Genomic DNA, 23,968 nt, shown 5'->3' on the forward strand with positions numbered 1-23,968 from the left:
ACATGCCTCGCAGCAACGTCATGGGGGCGTATCCCATTACATCTCCTCGCGGGGGATAATGGGGCGGGGTCAGCAGCTTTTCCTCAGTAAATTCTATTGGTTGAGTCATCCGTATTCTATAGACACTGTTAAGTCTTTCACTGTGTTCCTCGCGGAGGTTTCGAACTCTCCAGGTATCCTTCCGTAGCGTCCTTTGAAACGAGTCCTCCCGTACCCGAGGCAACGCGCCACAATAAACACCTGCGGCCACCGTCTGCCCCCGCGTCGCGGGGAGCGTGCCGAGGCGCTTCGCAGCGAGGCCTCGCGCGGGAAGCGCTTGCGCGGGGAGGCTCGCGGCCCCCGCCGCTCCTGCCGCTGAGTCAACCCGGACGGGAGCTCAGACGCCCTGGTCCCGGTTGTGGCACCGGTGCTCTGCTGAGAGGTGACTTGGTCCTGCGGGCCGCCGGGTGTTGTGCGTTAGGTATCTACCTCCTTTGAGCCTGTTTCCCTACTGGGGAATCACTTTCCTGTCGCCTCAGCCGGAGGTTTTCCGCCCCTCCTTCACCGCCCCTCCCCCCGCTCCGGAGAGACCTTGCCAGGTTCCACTTGTGTTAGTCTTCACCGTGTACTTGTCTGCTCAGATTGTAAGCTCCCTGGGGTCAGGATCCACGCCTTTTAAAATGTTTTCCTAGCTTCTATCAGCGAGCTTTACCCAGAGGAGGCGTCTGCAAAGTGTCTGTTAAGTGAATGAGCGATTTTGTAAATGTTGCCCAAGAAGAGTTGAGAGGAAAAATAGAAGGCGAGAGCTTTTTTTCCCCTTTCCTTTCCTCCCTTCCGTGGCTCACTTTGTTGTGTGGCAGACGCTGCGCAGAGGGTGGAAATACTGTGATAAGGGAGAACCAAGCTGCCCGCGGTGCCTGCCTTCCTGTAGGCAACAGTTTCGTGGGGAAAAGGCAGCTGCTAATTACAGGATCGGTACACGGTGAACGGAACGTGATAACCCGTTAGACAGGCTGCTATGGCAGAGGGAGTTAAAGAAGGGATGAATGAGGTACACAATCTGAAAGATCAGTGTTAATTGGGGGAAGTAAGGGGTGGGCACAGTGAAGTACTTGCATGAAGGGAAACAGCACGTGCCATGGTCCTGTGGCTGGAGAGAGCCTTACCTGAGAACTGGAAGAAGACAAATGGAGCCCAGGTGCCAGGGAATGGGGTTCCTATGGTGTCAGATGTGGGTGATAGTGGACTTTGGGGGGCCACGTAAAGGATCTGAGTCCCTGTAACAGCACAGGAAGCCCTTGTGGTTGGGCAGTGGGATGGAGCTTTGAAACTGGCTGCAAATGGAAGTAGTATATCCCGGCTGACTGACGTTTATTTTTATTTATTTACTTTTTTAATGTCTATTTTTGAGAGAGAGAGGGCGAGGCAGAGAGAAAGGGAGACACAGAAACTGATGCAGGCTCCAGGCTTTGAGCTGTCAGCACAGAGCCTGACTCCGGGCTCTAACCCACCAACCATGAGATCATGACCTGAGCTGAAGTCAGGTGCTTAACTGACTGAGCCACGCAGGCGTCCCCGCCTCTCCCCCTCACCCCCATTTACTTTAAAAATATACCTGATGAGGGGCGCCTGGGTGGCTCAGTCGGTTAAACGGCCGACTTCGGCTCAGGTCATGATCTCGCGGTCCGTGAGTTCGAGCCCCGCGTCGGGCTCTGTGTTGACACCTCAGAGCCTGGAGCCTGTTTCGGATTCTGTGTCTCCCTCTCTCTGACCCTCCCCTGTTCATGCTCTGTCTCTCTCTGTCTCAAAAATAAATGTTAAAAAAAAAAAAAAAAACAACAACCTGATGAGAGGAAGAAGTGGAATGGGGGCGGGGGGAGGAAGCATTTCTTCTTATGCTGTAGTTTTTTTTTTTTTTTTAAGTTTATTTATTTTGAGCGTGTGCATGGGGGAGGGGCGAGAGAGGGAGAGAGAGAATCCCAAGCAGATTCCTGGCTATTAGAATGGAGCCAGATTGAACTCATAAAATGTGAGAGCATGACCTGAGCTGAGAGTCCCATGCCCAACCCACTGGCCCACCCAAGCACCCCCTAAAGCTTTAGTTTAAATGGAATCTTTGCTTGCCCCTTGATATTACGTGTTAGTAAAGATTCATGCTCAGAGGAGCGACAGTTCCAAATAGGCACACCTCTTTAGTGTCACTGAAATTCAAGGCAAAAGGTAATTACCTTGAATTATAAACTGGGAAGCATAAGCCAATGCTTGTTTTATTCACTAAATGTGTGCCCAGTACCTAGATCTGCTTGGTACTTAAAAAATCCTCTGATGAAATGGAGGCAAATCTTCCTTAGCTCTTTCTTTCTAGAACATGTGTAATTAAAAAACAGAATCTAAACATTTGTTTAATGTGATATTTCAAAAGAAAGGGGTGCCTAGGCGGCTTATTCAGTTAAGCGTCTGACTTCGGCTCAGGTCATGATCTCATGGCTCATGAGTTCTGCTGTTAGCGCAGAGCCTGCTTCGTATCCATTCTCTCCCTCTCTCTCTGCCCCTCCCACACTTGTGCTCTTTCTCTCTCTCAAAAATAAACACTAAAAAAAAAAAAAGGGAAATTCACAGTTGCAGTATGCTCTTTAACAAATACTCTTAATTCGTGGATTTTTGTTTGTCGTGTTGTTCTTTATTTTAATCTTGCCTAGACAATGGTCCTTTCCCACCCATCCCCTTTGTGAACTAATTTTGCCAGGGACACATTTCTTGTATTCATTTAAACTTGAAGAGACTCAAGAACTGTAGGATGTAACACATAGTAATTGTGTGTGTTGTGCATTCTGAAAAACTGTTGTGATTTCCAGTATGAGCGACAATGCAGTATGTTTAAATCATTTGATCTAAACTGAGAGTGTCCCGCCTTATATAATTAGGATTTTTAAATCTACTTGGAACTTCTCAAAAGCAGGATGTATCTGCAGTGTTTATACCACACTACACAGTGACGATTTTATCATTTACCACAGACGAATGGCAGTGCAACGGATGCTGTCATATACATTTCTTTGTAACGTGTGGATACTTTACCCGGAGAATCTAGGGGAGGGTTCGTGGTGCTAATTTGGAGGGCCATTGCTCCCCTCCAGCCCCTCAAAGTAGATTCTTTCCCTATGTCATTTGGGACCATTGTTTTATAGTGAATGCCCACTCTCAGACTGAAAGTAAATTGGACTGAAACTTAGCAATCACCTTTTTCCTAAACCTTTTCCCTGTATTTTTCAACGTAAGGTAGGATTTTGCTATAAACGAAATAGCCGCAAGGAACCTCTTGAGGTTGTCAGTATAGAAAGCACCGCCGCAAGCAGCAGCCATGCCTGCAGAAGGAGGGAAGACGGACATGGAGAGGATTGGCCTCTTCAGTGAGATGGAGTATGTTACTGTTGGCGATAAATATGTGTCCTCATTTAATCGTAAGTATATCTGGTTTTCTTTACAGACTAATAGTGGGTGTTCTATAGGAAATTTTGGATTTAATATTTGGGTTAAATGATATTTTTAATGCTCTATATTTTAAAGCGTTAAGTTTTATTTTTTTTTATTTTGAGAGAGAGAAGGAGAATGAGAATGAGAATCCACTGACGAACTGAGATCCTCACCTGAGCCCAAATGAAGAGTCAGATGCTTAACCCACTGAGTCACCGAGGCTCCCCTTAAAGCATTAACTTTAAAGTCGAATAAATTTATGAAATTTCAGTACAGTTAAGAGAGAACTTAGTTTCGTAAGAGCAGGAAGCTTCTTTCATTGGGATACCCTACTTTCTTACATTCTCTTCATAGATAATTTCACTTCTTTCCGAAGGTGCATGGCAGTTTTCTCTCAGAATATTTTGCTCAGATGGGACACTGCTATGCAAGCAGCATTTACGTTTGCATCCCAAAAGGCCATCCATGATTACTTTCTTGAAGAATGAAATGCTATGTGAATAGCTGAGGGAGTTTTAGAAGAGTCATAAATAATAAAAAGAGCTAAAGTAAAATAAAAATTTTATATGTCTTAGTTAAATTTCTGGCTATTCAATGACTTCTTTGTTACAATTAGAATACCCTGACATGAAACATCTCCAAGATATATTGTTAAATAAACAAAAAAATCAAGGTGCAGAATAGTTTATTATATAGCATGCTAAGCATTAAAAATGGAAAAGGGTATATATGAAAATATTCATTGGGACATGCCTAAACATTCTCTGGAAAACAAATATCACAAATTCCCTTGGGAGAGGAAGTGGGTGGCCGAGTATGGAGGAAAATTTATTGTAAAAACATTTATATTACTGCATTTGGAACCATGTGAATATACTACCTTTTCAAAAATTTAAGTTAAAAAAATCAGTGATACAAATTCATATTTAAATAACTAGTTGCTTTAAGGATTGTTCGCACTTCAAAAAAGTTTTCACATTGGTGAAGGACTTCCCAAATTGAGCTCTTCTAGATCTAAGTTATAATAGAAGTTCTACATATTTATAAAAACAACATTTTAAAAAATTGGCCACTAGTACTTCATTGTATAAATATAACACATTTATTTATCTGCTTTCCTGTTGGTGGACATTTGAGTTGTTTCCTGTATTTGAATATTATGAATGAAACTGCTATGAACATTCCGGTTCATGCCTTTTAGTGGATATAGACACTTATGTGTCTTGAGTATATATCTAGGAGGGGAATTGCCTCATTTTGATTATGGAACACCATTCCCTTCAACCTAAACACACACACACACACACACACACACACACACACTCGTACACATGTACTTACTGATGATCTCACATGGTGTTTCCTAATATATAGAGAGGGAAGCATTAGATTAAATGATTGTTAGGGTCTCTCCCAGCTCTAAAAGTCAGAGTCTATAACCAAGACCTTGATCTAATTATTAAAATATTGTGATGGAAACCTCTTAGGTCTCATTGTCAATGTGGTCTATAATGTAGAGCTTTCAGTGAGCATTTTGAGACAGCATTTTAGAGCTCAAAACTCAAAATTAGAGTTGGCCCAAATTAAAGTTTGAAACTTTTCTCAGTTGCTTTTCATGTTCTTTAATTATTAGTGAGCTCAAAATGATGATATTCCTAATTTATTTTTAAAGGACCCTTTAATGACGCTGCAAGCAAAAATAAACAGATGCTACCTGGGGGATCCAAAGCAATGTCAAATCTCCAGGCAGGTTATTTTGATCCCCATTTTGTAAGGATATTTGAAGGTGAAGGCTATGTAAATCTGAATCAAGTGAGGAGACGGCATATGATGGAAGAAGCCAAAAAAAACCTAGGCAAAGCCTTCCTCCCTAGTAATGGAGATAAAAAGCCGTAAGTGTTTGGGGGGAAAAGTCATAAATTCATTTCCTACACCTTTCTCTCCTCTAGCCCAAATCAAGTATTTTTCTAGAGGACTTACTTAAGTATGATTGATTTTTTTTAGAGTATGATTTTTAGGATGAGCTTATCTCAGGTGGAGACAGTTATATGGGATGATATAAGTTGACGGGTAGTTTTAGTTAAGTAGATCCTCATCTCATTAAATTTATGCTTATGACACTGCTATTAGTTTATATAATAAAAGCCAGATAAATAATGCAAATAAATTTGTTTGAAAATCTTGAAAAAACTGCCTTGGGTCATCATTATCTGTGTCCTTCACTATTTTTTCTGCTTTGCAAAAATTTTTTAGAAAGTATAAATAAAAATTGTAAAATTTGGTGAAGCCTTTTTTTTGATAAAAAGTAATTTATCAAGACATGCTATTTAAAAACAATTGTAAAGGTAATGCATGGACTTAAACAATATTTTAGTTGTGACAGTTGTCAATGTGAAGTTTCATTTTTTTTTTTTTAACGTTTTATTTTTTTTTGAGACAGAGAGAGACACAGCATGAACGGGGGAGGGGCAGAGAGAGAGGGAGACACAGAATCGGAAGCAGGCTCCAGGCTCTGAGCCATCAGCCCAGAGCCCGACGCGGGGCTCGAACTCACGGACCGTGAGATCGTGACCTGAGCCGAAGTCGGAAGCCCAACCGACTGAGCCGCCCAGGCGCCCCTGAAGTTTCATTTTTTTATCTTTAGACCATTGAACAAAGAAAATCATATAGTCTGTTATATCATATTATTTGGCTGAGCTTTATAATAAGATGCTAATGCACACTCTATAATGTTGACTGTCTCTGTAGAATTTATGAAAGATGAGGATTGGTTGAAGGCCAGTTTTGTGCTTGTGCTATTTTTTTGAGGTTAGTAAAACTGCAATTTTCTGAATTAATGGAAACTATTTTCACTTGCTAGAGATTGTGAAATTTTGTTTATGTGGAACATTTAAGATAAGCATAAAAAATTAAAAACCTCTCATCTCAAAATTTGTGACTTTGAAAAATGGGCGAAATAAGACTAAAAACTAAAAAAAAATGGTTGCTTTTTTCTTGCCAGTGTTGGGCAAGTCAATTCCATTACATATATTTTGCTCCTTTTTCAGTCATTTTTTGTGAATTGTGGTCAAATATGTATAACACAAAATTTGCTGTTTTAATTTGCTCCGTTTTTTAAAAACTGTATTTAAGATGTGGGTTAGGAACCTACTATGGCACGATAGGCGGTCCGGTGCCATTCTTCAGCACACAGTTGAAACCCAGAGACAAATATGAGGTACCTGGAAAGAATTTATACACAAACCCGGGAAAGAAAGGAACAGGATATGGGTAAGATGCTTTTCATGGTTTCATATAATTTGTTTTGAAGTTAAATAAAATTTAAAATTTCTGAATCATGAAGTCACTATTACTTAATTTTTTCTTCCTTAGCTATGCAAATATTACCATAGGTAAACAGTTTTCACACTCTGCTGATTTCTACGATGCACCCAAACTAAATTTTAAGGTAAAATAATCTAATTTTAACTTTCTTCAATCTTTCTCTTAGTTGAAGTCGAGAATTCATTTGTGATCTAATTATGGATTGCTTTATTTTATCTATATTTGTGTTACCAGGGCAATGGTAGACCGATATCTATGAATTGTGATAATTTTACCTTTTTGATACTAGATTCCCATATCTCGCTGTAGATCTTCTCAGCTCTTCCCAGGATGAGCTTTTATCTCTTGCTAATTTACTACATCTACCTTATATCTCTCTAAGCTAGCTGTGAGACCTTTCTTACTTGGCCTAATCAGCTATACCTATTTTTGAGTAGAGGAGTCATGTCCTAACCCTTAGGACACCACCACACCCTAATATGTTGTGCGTAAGACAGTAGTGGTGGTACTTTTGGCCTAATCAAGCCATTCTGGTAAATGAGTGGAATGCAGGAGTGATGGGAGGTAAGAAGGTGGAAGGTAGAGAATGGATGAACACCTACAGAAGAGAGAGTGATAGGATGAGAAGAGAGTGCTCACTATACTAAACCACAGAAATAAAAGCTAAATGTACTGGTATATGCCTCTACCCTCATTTTATATAATATTTGACTTAGAACGAAACATAGTCACTTGTTTGCAGAATGCCTACATGAGAATGAGTAGAGGAACCCTTGTAAATATTGGGACACTGTCAACATAATTTAACAATTTCCATATAACAAAAAAGCTGGTATTAATGAAAAGTCAAGTTTGGACATTAAACAACAGAAATTAAATAGCAAGCATTTTATTAGTTTTTGTTTTAGGCCTGCAGTCTTCCAACAATTATGCTGTGGTGACTTTAAGCAGCAGTGGGGCTACGAGATAGAAGGATAGTGGCCATTTTTAGTGTGTCCAAACTCAAGCAAAGTTTTCTATTAAATTGGGCAGAAATCTCGGTCATTTAATAAGCATCTTTGTTTCTATGTGTGGATTATTAGAAAATTAATGTATAAACTGCTTTTCATCTGTAGGAATAATAATAATACATGATATAAACATATACAAGGCAATTTTATCAGTGGCTCAGTAATGAGTCTTTTATCCTAAATTTTATGTGGTAAGATACTTTTCTCTCCTTATTGTAAAGTTCTTTTTTTATATTCAGAACTTATTATTTATAAGTCAGTTATTTTATATCCTTGGACTTTCTAAAATTAATTCTGAAAATAATTTTAAAAATGCATTCTTGCTTTTTCTTTTAGAATTTAATTTTTAATTTTAATTTAATTTTTTATTTTTTTAAATATGAAATTTATTGTCAAATTGGTTTCCATACAACACCCAGTGCTCATCCCAACAGGTTCCCTTCTCAATGCCCATCACCCACTTTCCCCTCCCTCCCACCCCCCATCAACCCTCAGTTTATTCTCAGTTTTTAAGTCTCTTATGGTTTGACTCCCTCCCTCTCTAACTTTTGTTTTTTCCCCCTTCCCCTCCCCCATGGTCTTCTGTTACGTTTCTCAGGATCCACATGAGAGTGAAAACATGGTATCTGTCTTTGTATGACTTTATTTCACTTAGCGTAACACTCTCCAGTTCCATCCACGTTGCTACAAAGGGCCATATTTCGTTCTTTCTCATTGCCACGTAGGACTCCATTGTGTATACAAACCACAATTTCTTTATCCATTCATCAGTTCATGGACATTTAGGCTCTTTCCATAATTTGGCTATTGTTGAAAGTGCTGCTATAAACATTGGGGTCCAAGTGCCCCTATGCATCAGTACTCCTGTATCCCTTGGGTAAATTCCTAGCAGTGCTACTGCTGGGTCATAGGGTAGGTCTATTTTTAATTTTTTGAGGAACCTCCACACTGTTTTCCAGAGCGGCTGCACCAGTTTGCATTCCCACCAGCAGTGCAAGAGGGTTCCCGTTTCTCCACATCCTCTCCAGCATCTATAGTCTCCTGATTTGTTCATTTTAGCCACTCTGACTGGCGTGAGGTGATATCTCAGTGTGGTTTTGGTTTGTAGTTCCTTGATGAGGAGTGACGTTGAGCATCTTTTCATGTGCCTGTTGGCCATCTGATGTCTTCTTTAGAGAAGTGTCTATTCATGTTTTCTGCCCATTTTTTCACTGGATTATTTGTTTTTTGGGTGTGGAGTTTGGTGAGTTCTTTATAGATTTTGGATACTAGCCCTTTGTCTGATACGTCATTCGCAAATATCTTTTCCCATTCCGTCAGTTGCCTTTTAGTTTTGTTTAGTTTAGTATTAAAAATTTTTTTTTTGATGTTTTATTTTTGAGAGAGAGAGGGAGAGAGAGAGAGAGAGAAAAAGAACAATCAAGGGAGGGGCAGAGAGAGAGGGAGACACAGAATCCGAAGCAGGCTCCGGACTTTGTGCTGACTGCTCAGAGCCCACTTTTGGCTTGAATTTGTGAACTGTGAGATCATGACCTGAGCCTAGCTGACGGAGCCCCCAGGGACCCCTTCGTTTAGAATCTTAAAGAGATTACTCCACTGCATTCTTGCTTGATTATTTCTGACAAGAGATCCCTTGTTATGTTGATTTTTGTTCTTCTCTATGAACTGTCTTTTTCCCTCTGGTTACTTTTAAGATCTCTTTATCACTCATTGAGCAATTTGATTATGATATGCCTTGGTCAGGTTTTCATCTTGCTTCTTGTGCTTGGGGTTTATTCAGCTTCTTGGATCTGTGGGCTTATAGTTTTCATCAAATTTGGAATGTTTTCAGCTATTATTTCTTCAGTTATTTTTTTCTATCCTTTCATCTTTCTTTCCCTTCTCCTTCAGGGACTCCTAGTACATATGCATTAGATCTTCTGAAATTGTCTCACAGTTTACCAGTGCTTTGTTTGCTTTTTTTTCCTTTTTAATTCTCTTTTTCCCTTCTCTGTATGTCAATTTGAATTGTTTCTTTTCCTATGTCCTCAAGGTCACTAATCTATTTTAACTACAGTGTCTAATCTGCAATATCCTGTGTATTTCTAATCTCACACATTGTACTTTTGCTCTCCAGAAGTTCTGTTTGAGTGTTTTATAGCTTATGTGTTTCTGTGTGGCTTTATGAGCATATACAGTTTAATTACTGTTTCAGTTTCCTTCTCTACTAATTCTAACATCTGTGTTCTTGGTTGATTTTGAATTCTTAGTTTTTCTTCTTGGTACAGGTCATATTTTCCTGCTTTGCATGGTTAATGATTTTTGACTTAATGTTAGGCACTTTGTCATTTACTTTGTTGAGTGCTGTATATTTTTGTATTCTTATAAAAATTCTTGGGCTTTGTTCTGGAATGCAGTAAAATGATTTGGAAACAGTTTGATTTTTTTCAGGTCTTGCTTGGTTTCAGATTTGTTAGGTGGGACAGGAGCAATGCTCAGTCTAGGACTAATTACTCTGTACTACGGGGGCCACCCCTTTCTGTGTGCTCTACCCAGTGCCCTGGGACTCATGTTTTCCAGCAGAACTGATGGAACCAGAACTCTTGGCCAGCTCTGTGATAAGAGCCAGACACTGTTACTTTTAGTCTTCTTAGGTGGTTCTTTTTTTGGCTTTGGGTAGTTTCCTCATATATGTGCTGATTTATACTACACTGAATTCTCTAGGGCAGGGGTTGGTAAAACAAACACAGTATTCTAGTAAAACGTGACCATACTCTAGCCAAAGGTGTTCTTTAAAGCCTTTCCTCATGATAACCTGCATCAGAATCACCTGTGGTGACTAAAATGATAGATTTTTAGGCCATATAGCAGACCAAGAGGATCTAGAAATCTCTGAGAGAAGAGCTTGGTATTTTATATAACTTATCAAGAGATTCCTATGAGAACTAAAATTTGAAAAACACTGCCCAAAAAGATAAATGGAATGGTTAAAATTATCATTACCACTGTGATATGGAAGAGGGGAGAGATGATCAGCAAGAAGGGGTAAAATTTCTATGAGCTGAAGAAAGGACGAGGGCAAGCAAAAACAAAGATAAAAAAGAGTGAAAAATCCTGAAAGTGTTACAGTAGCATTCTTGGTAATGTAAGTTTGTCTTCCCTGGATTAACTATCTATTTTAGATTTCATTTATCAAACATTTTCAATTGTTTGTGGAATGACAAAATACCAAATTTCATACTAGAAAAAAGTGAAAAAAGGTATTAATATTCACTTTAGTTGCCTCTTCAAATCTATATTTCATAGCATGAAATTTTTTTCTACTTTATTAACAGAAATTTTTGTAAGTATTGTCCCATAGAGAAGATTGCAAAATGGAAGGGAAAAAATGACCTCTGTTTTGCTTGAATACGAGGTAGTTAATATAAAAATGTTATAAAGAGTAAGTATTCCTCATTTTTGGAAGTAAAAACTGACAGTTATTTAGGGCCCACCACATGCCAGGTACTTTACGCACTTAATTGCATTTAATCTATACAATAGCATTGGGTGTGTGGAAGGAGAGATTATATCATCTACAGTTGAAGAAAATGTAGCACTAACAGGGTAAGTAAATTTCCCAGAGTCCCTGAGAAATGCTAAAAAGCACAAAGGAGTTGTGATTTGAACAACAAAATCCTTTTTCTTTTTTTTTTTTTTTTTTTTAATTTTTTTTTTTTCAGCGTTTTTTTTTTAATTTATTTTTGGGACAGAGAGAGACAGAGCATGAACGGGGGAGGGGCAGAGAGAGAGGGAGACACAGAACCGGAAACAGGCTCCAGGCTCCGAGCCATCAGCCCAGAGCCTGACGCGGGGCTCGAACTCACGGACCGCGAGATCGTGACCTGGCTGAAGTCGGACGCTTAACCGACTGCACCACCCAGGCGCCCCAACAAAATCCTTTTTCTTTACTGCATCATATCACCCAGATAATTAATTTAGATTTCTTTAGGTGATAAATAGATCTCTGTACTTGAAATCAATTTATATCTAAAGAGAGCATTCATACTTGTACCTGTTCATAAGTGAGGCATATCTTTTGTGTCATAGAAACAGAACATAACAAAGGAATGTTTTAAAGAAGTGAACCCAGCAGTATAGATATAAAACATCTACATGCTTATATTAAAATTTAAAAGAAAATTTGACTGTTACTTCTAATGTGAATAATTTATGTCCCACAATTTCAAACACTCTGGTTTACAGAAGGAGAATGAAGAACACCATCGTTTAGTTAAAGGAACACCTTTCAAATCAAATCTTTACCCAAGGGAATATTTTGACACGAATCCTTATTTGTTTGAGAAAGCTTTACCACCAATTAAAAAAACAGAGAAGAAAGAATTACCTGCACACCCCTTTAAGCCTTCTTCTCCTGGTAAAAAGGTAAGTTAAAAATTTTAGAATGAAAAAATATTAAGCGTTATAAAGAACTGTTGCCTCTTTATGTCAAGTCATTTTGTTACCCATGTAAATAATAAACTTTTGTTTATTATTCACACTCTTATTGACTCACGGTAATAATTGTGAAACCTCTTTTAACAAAATTAGGAAAAGTCACAAAGCATGGCTAGTATAGGGAATAATGAGCTCTTGCAATGAAATAATCATTAATTATTTCAAAGGCATTTGAATTTATAATGGATTTTCCAAGTACCTCTCTAGATTTTAGGTATAATTTTTCACAAAACCATGAAAAGCCAGACCATCTTTCAAGTTTTGAAATTGTTGTTAAAATGAACTATCTCCTACTCTGTTGGTGTTTACAAGTATGAATAAAAATACAAATGCTTCTTTGGTTTATAAACCTTAGTTTATACTTTGTTTTGTCTTTTATGTATCACCTGTTCATTTTCCCTGCTGATTTTCTATTAGGATATTTGTCTTTTTCATATTGATTTGTAAGATCGTTTCATATATTAAGGATATTCTTTTGTCATTGTGTTGAAAATAATTTTTTTGGCTTGTTAAGTCTTTGACTTTTGTTATGGTATTTTGTGCTATTCAGAAGTTTAATAATTTGATGTAGTCAAATTTATCAGTTGTGCTAAGTTTGATGACATTCTCAGAATCACTTTCCTCACCACCAATATTAGAAAAATATACATTCTTGATTTCTTCTATTAGTTTTTTCCTTTTTATTTAAATATTCATTTGAAATATATTTTGAAATGAAGAGCAAGGTAAAGATTCAGCTTTTATCTTTTCAAAATCCAATTTTGAAATTAGGAGGACCCTTTGGGGAGGAGGATATGCTCTAGATCTTGATTGCAGTCATGGTTTCTAGGGTAATACACTGTCAAAACTCATAGAATTGTAAACTTTAAATGGGTGCAGTTTATTGTACATGAATTAGACTTAAAAACTGATTTTTTAAAAAAAAAAAGCCGGTTGTTCCTAGCATCACTGATGGAATAATTTTCAACAGCACTGCTTTGAAATGGCATCCTTATCAAATCAAAATTAGCATTTCCATTTTATTTGATGTTTATTTCTTTTATTTAAAAAATTTTTTTTAACATTTATTCATTTTTGAGAGTGAGAGAGAGCATGAGCAGGGGAGGGGCAGAGAGAGAGGGAGACACAGAATCTGAAGCAGGCTCCAGGCTCTGAGCCGTCCGCACAGAGCCCGATGTGGAGCTTGAACTCACAGACCACGAGATCATGACCTGAGCTGAAGTCGGACGCTCAACTGACTGAGCCCCCTAGGTGCCCCAATTTGATGTTTATTTCTACCTGTATGAAACTACTTTTAATTACCATTGCATTTTAATTTGGGGTGGTCTAGTTTCTATCTTGTTACTCTTTAAAAAAATTACATTGGCTATCCTCCCATATTCTCTAGAACTTTGAAGTTATTGTCTAAAGTGCTGGGGGAAAAAAGACTTTGGTATTTTGCTAAAAAGTTAAATCTTTAGATTTTTGGATGTCTTAGCTTGCTTGCTCGCTCGCGCACTCATTAATTAATTAATTAATTAATTAATTAAAAGTTTATTTATTTTGAAAGAGAGAAAGAATCCCAAGCAGGCTCTACACTGATGTGGCGCTTGATCTCCTGAACCGTGAGATCATGACCTAAGCTGAAGTCACAAGTTGTACACTTAACCGACTCAGCCACCCACACACCCCTCAGCATATTTATGATTTGAGTCTTCTGATCTAGAAACAAACTGCTTATTAAAACTTTTATTTCCCTTGTAGAATTCTAAATTTTGCTTCATACAGGTTTATATGTTTTATGTTTTGTTCCTATTTATTTTAAGGCTCTTGTCAACAATTTTTTTCCTATCATATATTCCCTTATGTAATTTGTCTTTATCAAAATATTTGATAATTGGCCACTTCATTAAGTTTTCTTATGTTCTAATGGGTATTATGTTGATTCTCTTTAGATTTTCAGATATGTGATTACGTTGTCTGCAAATAATTTTGCCCAATCCTTTCCAGTATTTGTAGCTTTTAAGTCATGTTCATGTCTAGTTGCTTAGCATAGCAATAGTTGTCATCATTTGCCTTAATCTTGAATTTACTGAATTAGTTGAATTTACTCTAGTGTTTCATTTTTATAGATGCCAAAAAAAGGAATAAATTAGGAATGTGTGTAGAATGGTATTGAATATTTTGGTTTAATCTATTTAGACCATCTTTTTTTTCTTTCTTTGACTTGTTATAAGGTGAATGATGATAAATTTCTCGGAATGAATTCCGCTTGGCTATGTTGTATTTAAGTATAATACTTTATCTTATTTATTAATATTTTAAGTATTTTTGCATCAATAATTTTAAGTGTAACTGGTCTAATTTTTTTTTTTTTGTATGCTTTGTTTTATCTTGGTATAAGTAGGTGTTAGCGTCTGAAAATAATCAGGGAGATTTTTTTATTTTTCTGTGTTTTGTAACAATTCAGGTAACACCACAAATAACTGTTCCTTACAGGCTTGAAAGAATTCTCATGGAAAATGTTCTGGGCTTAATTTCTTCTATGGTGCCTTATCTGATTTGTATCTCTTTTGAGTCGATTTGACATTTATATTTTCTTTGAAAATAATTTCATTTATGTTTTCAAATTTATCAACATAGAGGTTTACAAAAATGTTATTTTATATTTTTGGTTATTCCATATATGTCTACTCCTTTCTCAATCCTAATTATAATGTAGATTTATCTATTTATTTTGTAAGGCATCATCTGGTGCTTTGGTTTATTTATTTACCATGTATATTTTTCCTTTTCTTTTTTCTTTTTTTTACTTAATTTTTTTTAACTTTTATTTGTTTTTGAGAGGGGGTGGGGGAAATGGCAGAGAGAGAGGGAGACACAGAATCTGAAGCAGGCTCCAGGCTCTGAGCTGTCAGCACAGAGCCCAACATGGAGCTTGAACTCACTCGAACTCACAAACGCTGAGATCATGACCTGAGCCAAAGTTGGATGCTTAACTGACTGAGCCACCCAGGTGCCCCTATATTTTTCTATTTTTAATTAGTTCATTTTGCTTTACCTTTATTAATGAACTTATTTTACTTAAATTTCCTTATTATTTATTGCTCTTCAAAAGAATCTGTGTCCTCTACCTGGAAAACTTGAAATATTACAATTCTATCTTTTAATTGAATTAAATTTTCATGTATATTTGGCATAGATATTGTAAGATAATGGATGCCTATTTAAATTGGTTATGATGGGGTGCCTGAGTGGCTCAGTCGGTTAAGCGTCCGACTTCAGCTCAGGTCACAATCTCGAGGTCCGTGAGTTCGAGCCCCGCGTCGGGCTCTGGGTTGATGGCTCAGAGCCTGGAGCCTGCTTCCAATTCTGTGTCTCCCTCTCTCTCTGCCCCTCCCCCGTTCATGCTCTATCTCTGTCTCAAAAATAAACGTTAAAAAAAAAATTAAAAAAAAATAAATTGGTTATGATGATTCTATAGAGTTTTCTTGGTAACTATGTATAAAGATTAAAATTGTGGTAAATCAGCTTAAAAAGTCAAAGCAAATATTTGTTTTGTGTACAGGTCAAAAAATAATTTTGACTAACTCCTTACTAGATCTAAGAAAAGTATAAAGTAGGTCATATTTTCCTCTCACCTTCTGTTTCTATGTGCTACTCCTTGTTTTTAAAAATTTTTATTTTTTGTATCTTTTTCATCATTGACCAATATTTAATGAACTCATGTCAGCCTCCCTGTTGAACGAACCTTATCCTTGACCTTCTCTTCTGAGCATGCTCTGGTTCTGAGCTCCAACTCCTTTCTGTATCAAAATATACATGACTTAGGTCTTATTCCCTCGGTAATAAACTCACCCCTTAACCAGATGACAGCTTGATCTGGTGAACTCTCACTAAGATATTAATATTTGGGGCTTCTGGGTGGCTCAGTTGGTTAAGCATCCAACTCTTGACTTTAGACTCAGGTCATGATCTCACAGTCTGCCTTGGACTCTCTCTCCCTCTGCTCCTACCCTACTCACGTCCAACCCCCCCTCTCAAAATAAATAAATAAGCTTAAAATTAATAGACAAATACTAATACTTGACAATAGTTTATTACCTTCCCATAAATATTTGCATTTTAATAGAGGACTTTTGAAAACTACAATGTCTTGCCCCCATAAAATTGGTGGCAGGGAGACTGCTGGTGTTTGAACAGTGTAGGCATACTTAGTTTTATTGTGCTTTGCTTTGTTATGCTTCGTACATACTGTGTTTTTTTACAAATTAAAGGTTTGTGGAAATCTGTGTTGAGCAACGTGATTGATACCATTTTTCTGACAATATTTGCTCACTTTGTGTCTCTGTGTCACGTTTTAGTACTTCTTACATTATTTCAAACTTTATTATTATTATATTTCTTATGGTGATCTGTGATCGGTGATCTTTGCTGTTGCTATTGTAACTGCATGGAGGGGTGCTATGAATGCCACCCGTGTAAGACAGCGAACTTAATTAATGCACGTTGTGTGTTCTTACTTCCCTGCCGACTGGCTATTCCCTCATCTCTCTCCCTCTCCTTGGGCCTCCATCTTCCCTGAGACACAACAGTATTTAGATGATGCCAGTTAATAACCCCACAATAGCCTCTAAGTGTTCACGTGAAAGGAAGAGTTGCATGTCTCACTTTAAATCAAAAGCTAGAAATGATTAAACTCCATGAGGAAGTCATGTCAAAAGCTGAGACAGACTAAAAACTAGGCATCTTGTGCCAAACAGTTACCCAAGTTGTGAACACAAAGGAAAAGTTCTTCAAAGAAATTAAAAGTGCTACTCCAGTGAATACATACATGATAAGAAAGCAAAACAGACTTCTTGCTGATGAGGAAAGTTTTGGTGATAGAAGATCTGGATGGAAGATCAAGCCAGCCACAAGATGTCCTTATGCAAAGCCTAATACAGAGCAAGGCCCTAAGTTTGAAGCTAGCTGAGGTTGGTCCACTAAGTTGCAATCTCCATAACATGAAAGTATAAGGCAAAGCAACAAGTGCTGATGTAGAAGTTGCAGCAAGTTACCCAGAAGATCTAGCTGAGGTAATTAATGAAGGTGGCTATGCTAAACAACAGATTTTTAATGTAGATTAATTAATCCTTTATTGGAAGAAGATACCATCTAGGACTTTCATAGCTAGAGAGGAGAAACCAATGCTTGGCTTCAAAGCTACAAAGGACAGGCTGGCTCTCTTTTTAGAGGCTAATGTAGCTGGTGACTTTAAGTTGAAGCCAGTGCTCATTTACCATTCCCCAAATCCTTGGTCCCTTAAGAATTATGATGGGGTGCCAGGGTGGCTCAGCCAGTTGAGTGTCTGACTCTTGATTTTGGCTCAGGTCATGATCTCATGGTCATGAGATCCAGCACCACGTCAGGCTCTGCGCTGAGTGTGGAGCCTGCTTGAGATTCACTCTTTCCATTTCTCTCTGCCCCTCCCCTCTGAAACAAATAATCATTTGATAAAAAGAAGGATTATGATAAATCTCTGTGCTATAAACAACAAATCCTGGGTGACAGCGCATCTGTTTATGAAATGGTTTACTGAATATTTTAAGCCTGCTGTTGAGATCTGCTCAGAAAAAAAAAAAAGATTCCTTTCAGAATAGTACTGTTTATTGACAGTGCGTCTGGTCACCCAAGAGCTCTGATGGCAATGTACAATGAGATTAATGTTGTTTTCATGCTTGTTAACACATCTATTTGGCAGCCCATGGATCGTGGAATAATTTCAACTTCAAGTCTTATTATTTAAGAAATACATATCATAAAGCTCTAGCTGCCATAGATAGTGACTCCTCTGATGGATCTGGGCAGAGTAAATTGGAAACCTTCTGGAAAGGATTCATATTCTAGATGCCATTAAGAACATCTGCAGTTCATGGCAAAAGGTCAAAATATCAACATTAATGGGTGTTTGGAAGTTGATTCCAAACCCCATGGATGACTTGGAGGCACTCAATACTCCAATGGAGGAAGTAACTGCAGATGTGGTGGAAATAGCAAGAGAACCAGAATCACAAGTAGGGCCTGAAGATGGGACTGAGCTGCTGCAATCTCATGATAAAAGTTTGATGGAGGAGGAGTTGCTTCTTATGTCTGAGAAATAAAGTGGTTTCTTGAGATGGAATCTACTCCTGATGAAGATACTATGAAGATTGTTGAAATGACAGTGGATTTGAAATATTATAGGAACCTGGTTGATATAGCAACAGCAGGGTTTGAGAAGATGGACTCCAATGTGAAAGAAGTTCTGCTGTGGGTAAAATGTTATCAAACTGATTGCATGCTACAGGGAAATCATTCATGAAAGGAAGAGTCAATCAGCATGGTCAACTTCATTGTCTTGTTTTAAGAAATTGCCACAGCCACCCCAACCTTCAGCCACCACCAGGTCAGTCAGCAACTATTAACATCAAAGCAAGAACTTCCACCAGCAAGAATATTCTCACTGACTGAAAGCTCAAATGATATTTAGCATATTTTTAGCAATAAAACATTTTAAAATTAAGGTATGTACATTGTTTTTTTAGGCACAATGCTATGGCACTCTTAATAGACTATAGCATTGTGTAAATATAACTTTTATATGTAGTGGGAAACCAAAAATTTCATTTGACTTGCTTTTTTGTGATATTCATTGTATTGCAATTGTCTGGAACCGAATTCACAATATCTCTGAGGTATATCTGTATAGACAACTTTAAATGTAAAACCAACTCCATAGTGCACAAATATGTATGAACTTCTTCAAAATCTAATTTTGTTAGAAGCATTTTACAAAACTACATTAAATTGTCTCATTTTTATTTGTAGGCTGGCGGAATGAAGGCAGGAACATTTGATCCTTACCCTTCACATTCTGCTGACCCTTATGTGGTTAAATTGACTTCCAGCAAAGGTGCTAAGATTTTCTATCCACCAAGTGGACCAAAGAGCAGACCAACTGAAAGTATAATGACTTTGAATGTCAAAAGGTAGTAATATGTTACACTTAGACTATAAACCAAGAAAAATTGTTTTTGACTTTTAGATTCCTTCAAAATAATATCTTTTATTTATATGTACTTCAAATAATGACAGATCTGGATGTCTTTGGAAATCTCAGCTCCTTTTATATAGAAGCTCTCCCTTAGAAGTTCTTTCCCATCTTCTAAAATTTTCTATTGAAAAGCTTAATTTATTTGTTCTGTTCATAATTTTTACTTTTATTCATTTTTTAATTTATTTTTCTTTTCTGTATTTTATTTATTTTTTATAATTTACATCCAAGTTAGCACATGGTGCAACAATGATTTCAGGAGTAGATTCCTTAATGCCCCTTACCCATTTAGCCCATCCCCCTCCCACAACCCCTCCTATAACCTTTGTTCTCCATATTTAAGAGTCTCTTATGTTTTGTCCTCTTCCCTGTTTTTATATTATTTTTGCTTCCTTTCCTTTATGTTCATCTGTTTTGTATCTTAAAAGTCCTCATATGAATGAAGTCATATGATATTTGTCTTTCTCTAATTTCACTTAGCATAATACCCTCTAGTTCCATCCACGTAGTTGCAAATGTCAAGATTTCATTCTTTTTGATTGCCGAGTAATACTCCATTGTGTATATATACCACCATGTATATTCATTCATTCATCCATTAATGGACATTTGGGCTCTTTCCATACTTTGGCTGTCATTGATAGTGCTGCTGTAAACATTGGGGTGCATATGTCCCTTCAGAACACCATACTTGTATCCTTTGGATAAATACCCAGTAGTGCAATTGCTGGGTCGTAGGCTAGTTTTGTTTTTAGTTTTTTGAGGAACTTCCATACTGTTTTCCAGAGTGGCTGCACCAGTTTGCATTCCCACCAGCAGGGCAAAAGAGATCCCCTTTCTCCGCATCTTTGCCAGTATCTGTTGTTGCCTGAGTTGTTAATGTTAGCCATTCTTTTTTTTTTTAATTTTTTTTGTTTATTTGAGAGAGAGCGTGCGTGCACGTGCACACACACACACACACACACACACACACACGAGCGAGTGGGGGAGGGATAGAGAGAGATGGAGACACAGAATCCGAACAGGCTTCAGGCTCTGAGCTGTCAGCAGAGAGCCTGATGTGGGGCTCAAACTCAAGAACCATGAGATCATGACCTGAGCTGAAGGCAGACGCTTAACTGACTGAGCCACCCAGTTGCCCCAGGGATGTCCACTCTCCCCACTGTTATTCAACAAAGTACTGGAAGTCTTAGCTAGTGGTGGGTCTATCATATAATGGTTTTTATGATCTTGAGGTAGGATCCTTCTGTCCCTACTTTCTTGAGGGTTTTTATCAAGAAAAGATGCTGTATTTTGTCAAATGCTTTCTCTGCATCTATTGAGAGGATCATGTGGTTTGTGTCCTTTTTATTGATGTGATGAATCACATTGATTGTTTTGCAGATATTGAATCAGCCCTGCATTCCAGGTATACCTCCCACTTGGTTGTGGTGAATAATTTTTTTAATGTATTGTTGGATCTGGTTGGCTAGTATCTTGTTGAGGATTTTTGCGTCCATGTGTATCAGGGAAATTGGAGTATAGTTCTCCTTTTTAGTGGGGTCTTTGTCTGGTTTTGGAATGAAGGTAATGCTGGATTCATAAAAAGGGTTTGGAAGTTTTCCTTCCATTTCTATTTTTTGGAACAGCTTCAAGAGAAAAGGTGTTAACTCTTCTTTAAATGTTTGATAGAATTGCCCTGGAATCTGTTCATAATTTTTAAAGCAAATCTATAGCACCTTACTATAAGTTGCTTGAGACTGTTTACATATTTATTGTTGAGTTAGCAGTACATGTTAACATTGTTTCTCAAAGGGAGTTTTTGATCTTTGTTAAATTATTATCTCTTTGTGGCTTCCAGGCTCTCAGTAATTGTGAGGAATTTTAATTATGCTTAAGACTTCTAAGTTTGAAATAATCTTTTATGAAATCTTCTAGGAAACATTTTGGTTAGTTAAAAATGCTATTAACATCACATTATAATACTTCGAATGAAATATATTATTTAAGTATCTTAAAAGTTCAGTTTTATCCAGGTTTTGTGCACTCTTAACACTGAAAAGAAGTTGTCAGGAGTTCAGAGTATAAATTAGGAAGGGACAATCCATCATTGTCTTTTGGTGTGTGTGCAAGATCGTGAATAAATGGAAGAATTCATTTGATTACCTTTCCATTTATTCATTGAAAAAGTTTTAATGCCAAATAAGCTAATTTACATATTTCTAACTTCAGTGTAATCATAATGGATTAAGTAAAGGACACCAAATTCACCTTTTATAAAAACCTCTCAGTACATCTGTGTCACTTGTGGACGGGGATTATAATGCCAGTCTTACGATCCTATCCCCAAAATAAGACTGCCCATCATTATTTATATAATTTAACTCTTGGCTACAGGCATAATATTCTATGGGGGCTAGTTGGTGGAAATTGAAATATGTGGAGTCTTTATTTCATGTCCTTTGATCTTCATCCTTCATCAAGGCACCTATCTATTAGTACTCTGTTCAACTTGATTTATGTAATATACAACAGAGAGTAAAATTACAATTTTCTTTATGACACTCACCCTCAAATAGATGAGATTCTTTTGGGAAGCAAGGGGAAGTTTCCGGTTCTTTGTGTGTTCTTTTCTATCCAGAGAACAGAATTGAGAAAGTTCTACAATATATATGTTTGGAGCAGAGAAAAGAAAAGAATAGCTGATTGCTTTTTTGGAAACTCTGTTTATCTTCTGTTTAGTAATTTTGAATTTATTGAAACCCTTTCTTTTTATATTATCACAAGTATTATCCTAAGTCAAATTTTAGATTTGTTTTACCCTAATTTTAAAACTAATAAACCTCTGGGTGGTATTTAAAATTGGTCCCATTAAACAATTTTCCTTACTTATTTATTTATTTATTTACTGACTGACTGACTGGCAGAGAGGGCAAGCAGGGGATGGGTAGAGAGAGAGGGGGAGAGAGAATCCCAAGTAGGCTCTGCACTATTGGTGGGAAGCCCAAAATGGGCCACAAACTCACAAGCTGAACCATGAGATCATGACTTGAGCCAAAATCAAGACTCAGATGCTTAACCGACTGAGCCATCTAGGTGCCCTCCCAATTTTTTCCTTCTTGAATTACATTTTAAGTGAAACTGTTTAATTTGGTGAGAGAGTTTGGTTTTGGATTAATTTATTGCAAAACCTTTTTACGAGAATACACAGATACATTACCTGAACCTATAAAATTAAATGTGCATTTATTTTCCAATTTTAGGGCACTAAATACGAAGAACTACAAGACTGCTTCAGTACAGTCCTGTTAGCATCTGGAAGACAAATGGCTTTCCAGGTCCTGACTACCAGTAATTCCTTATCAAGTGCTAATTATTTGAAAATAACATAAGATATGGAACAGGCGTCTCAGGCATTTAAGATATTTAAGCCTGCAACTCTAATATTCTTCCTTGTTTTAGTACTATTTCTTAACGAATAAATAGTATTTGTTAATAATTTAGTATGTGATTGCTGATCTTTGCTTATATCTTTCTCAGGAGAATATGATGCTTACACATTTTATAAAATCTTGAACTGTAGTCTTATCATTTGAAAGCTTTTAATGTTAAAAAATTGCAAGCTTGTAGAGCAGGTGTGGAAGTTGGGGCTGGAGGGGTAGAAAGTGCACATTAAATTCTTACCTTGTGGCTCTTGGGGGTCTTTGAAAATTGGATTGATAGCTTATCCAAGTGTCCTAGCCAATATACTGCATATATTCATGTATGCACATTTTAAGTGAGGCAAATGTCTTCATTTATGTGGTCCTCATACCTTCTATTTATGGTCTTTGTAAAGCTTCATATTAGTCAGTGGCAGCCCCAGGATGAGTTGGAGGTAGGGAGAATGGGGAATGCCCTTTTAGTTGAGTATCTTACACAAGTACAAAGTTACAAGACGGATGAAGTTTGTCTTTGGTGTTCCTCTCACATGCATCTATAGCTGTCTAAAGCTGCCTCTTCCAGAATACCCCCTCTTGGTCTTAACCTCTTGGTCCCGATTATCTCTTTTTCACTCACCCTACCACTGTAGAAAATACCTGTTGTTCTTAAAAGATATGATTTAAATACATTACTGTAATTCATGGTCAGGTCTTTATCAACAGCCCTTATTCAATTGGGGGTGGTGGTCATAGTCTTTAAAAAGGGAAATTTATAATATCTATTAATGTAATATATTGGGGAAGTTATTTTTAAAAAAAATTTTTAATGTTTATTTATTTTTGACAGAGAGAGAGCGAGACAGAGTGTGAGCCGAGAAGGCGGGGTGGGGGAGAGAGGGAGACAGAATCTGAAGCAGGTTCTGGGCTCTGAGCTGTCAGCACACAGCCAAACACAGGACTCAAACCCATGAATGGTGAGATCATGACCTGAGCTGAAGTCTGGAGCTTAACCTACTGAGCCACCCAGGCACCCTGGGGAAGTTATTTTTGATCCATGGTGATTTCCTTAGTACTTGTCCCTTTGCCATCCGAGTCTTCTCAGAGCTGGAAATCAGAATGTATAGAGGCTGCAATACTCTTCTTTTTAACCCCCCACTTTTTTTTTTAAGTGGGAGACTATTTTAAAGGGATTGTAGATGGTACAGAGAATTTTTACTATTGTAAAATCTATACACCACATAGATTTATTT

General features: G+C 37.4%; 1 protein-coding gene across 7 annotated transcripts; it reads left to right on the top strand.

The window, feature by feature from the left end:
• Nucleotides 1-91: 91 nt before the first annotated feature.
• Nucleotides 92-22,799, top strand: CB1H4orf47 (chromosome B1 C4orf47 homolog). Of its 7 annotated transcripts, none has more exons than XM_015545159.2 (8): nt 92-173; nt 3,263-3,440; nt 5,126-5,345; nt 6,586-6,723; nt 6,826-6,901; nt 12,012-12,191; nt 19,092-19,252; nt 22,560-22,799. In XM_015545159.2, the coding sequence occupies exons 2-8, from the start codon at nt 3,341-3,343 to the stop codon at nt 22,606-22,608; spliced, it is 924 nt and encodes a 307-aa protein (XP_015400645.1). In that variant the 5' UTR covers nt 92-173; nt 3,263-3,340; the 3' UTR covers nt 22,609-22,799. The 7 variants fall into 7 exon arrangements, with proteins under 7 accessions (XP_015400645.1, XP_042838935.1, XP_015400644.1 ...); XM_042983001.1 differs by having other exon boundaries at nt 97-173; nt 3,259-3,440; XM_015545158.2 differs by lacking the exon at nt 92-173 and adding an exon at nt 191-460 and having other exon boundaries at nt 3,259-3,440.
• Nucleotides 22,800-23,968: the final 1,169 nt, after the last annotated feature.

Source organism: Panthera tigris, chromosome B1, assembly GCF_018350195.1.
Source record: "Panthera tigris isolate Pti1 chromosome B1, P.tigris_Pti1_mat1.1, whole genome shotgun sequence".
In the NCBI taxonomy this organism is placed as follows: domain Eukaryota; kingdom Metazoa; phylum Chordata; class Mammalia; order Carnivora; family Felidae; genus Panthera; species Panthera tigris.

What these genes read in the sequence shown, in the direction of transcription:
- CB1H4orf47 (XM_015545159.2), top strand. Translation starts at nt 3,341, where the DNA reads ATGCCTGCAGAAGGAGGGAAGACGGACATGGAGAGGATTGGCCTCTTC. An exon ending in AGTAATGGAGATAAAAAGCC is followed by an intron (nt 5,346 to 6,585) that starts GTAAGTGTTTGG and finishes ACTGTATTTAAG; the next exon opens with ATGTGGGTTAGGAACCTACT. An exon ending in CTTCTTCTCCTGGTAAAAAG is followed by an intron (nt 12,192 to 19,091) that starts GTAAGTTAAAAA and finishes TTTTATTTGTAG; the next exon opens with GCTGGCGGAATGAAGGCAGG.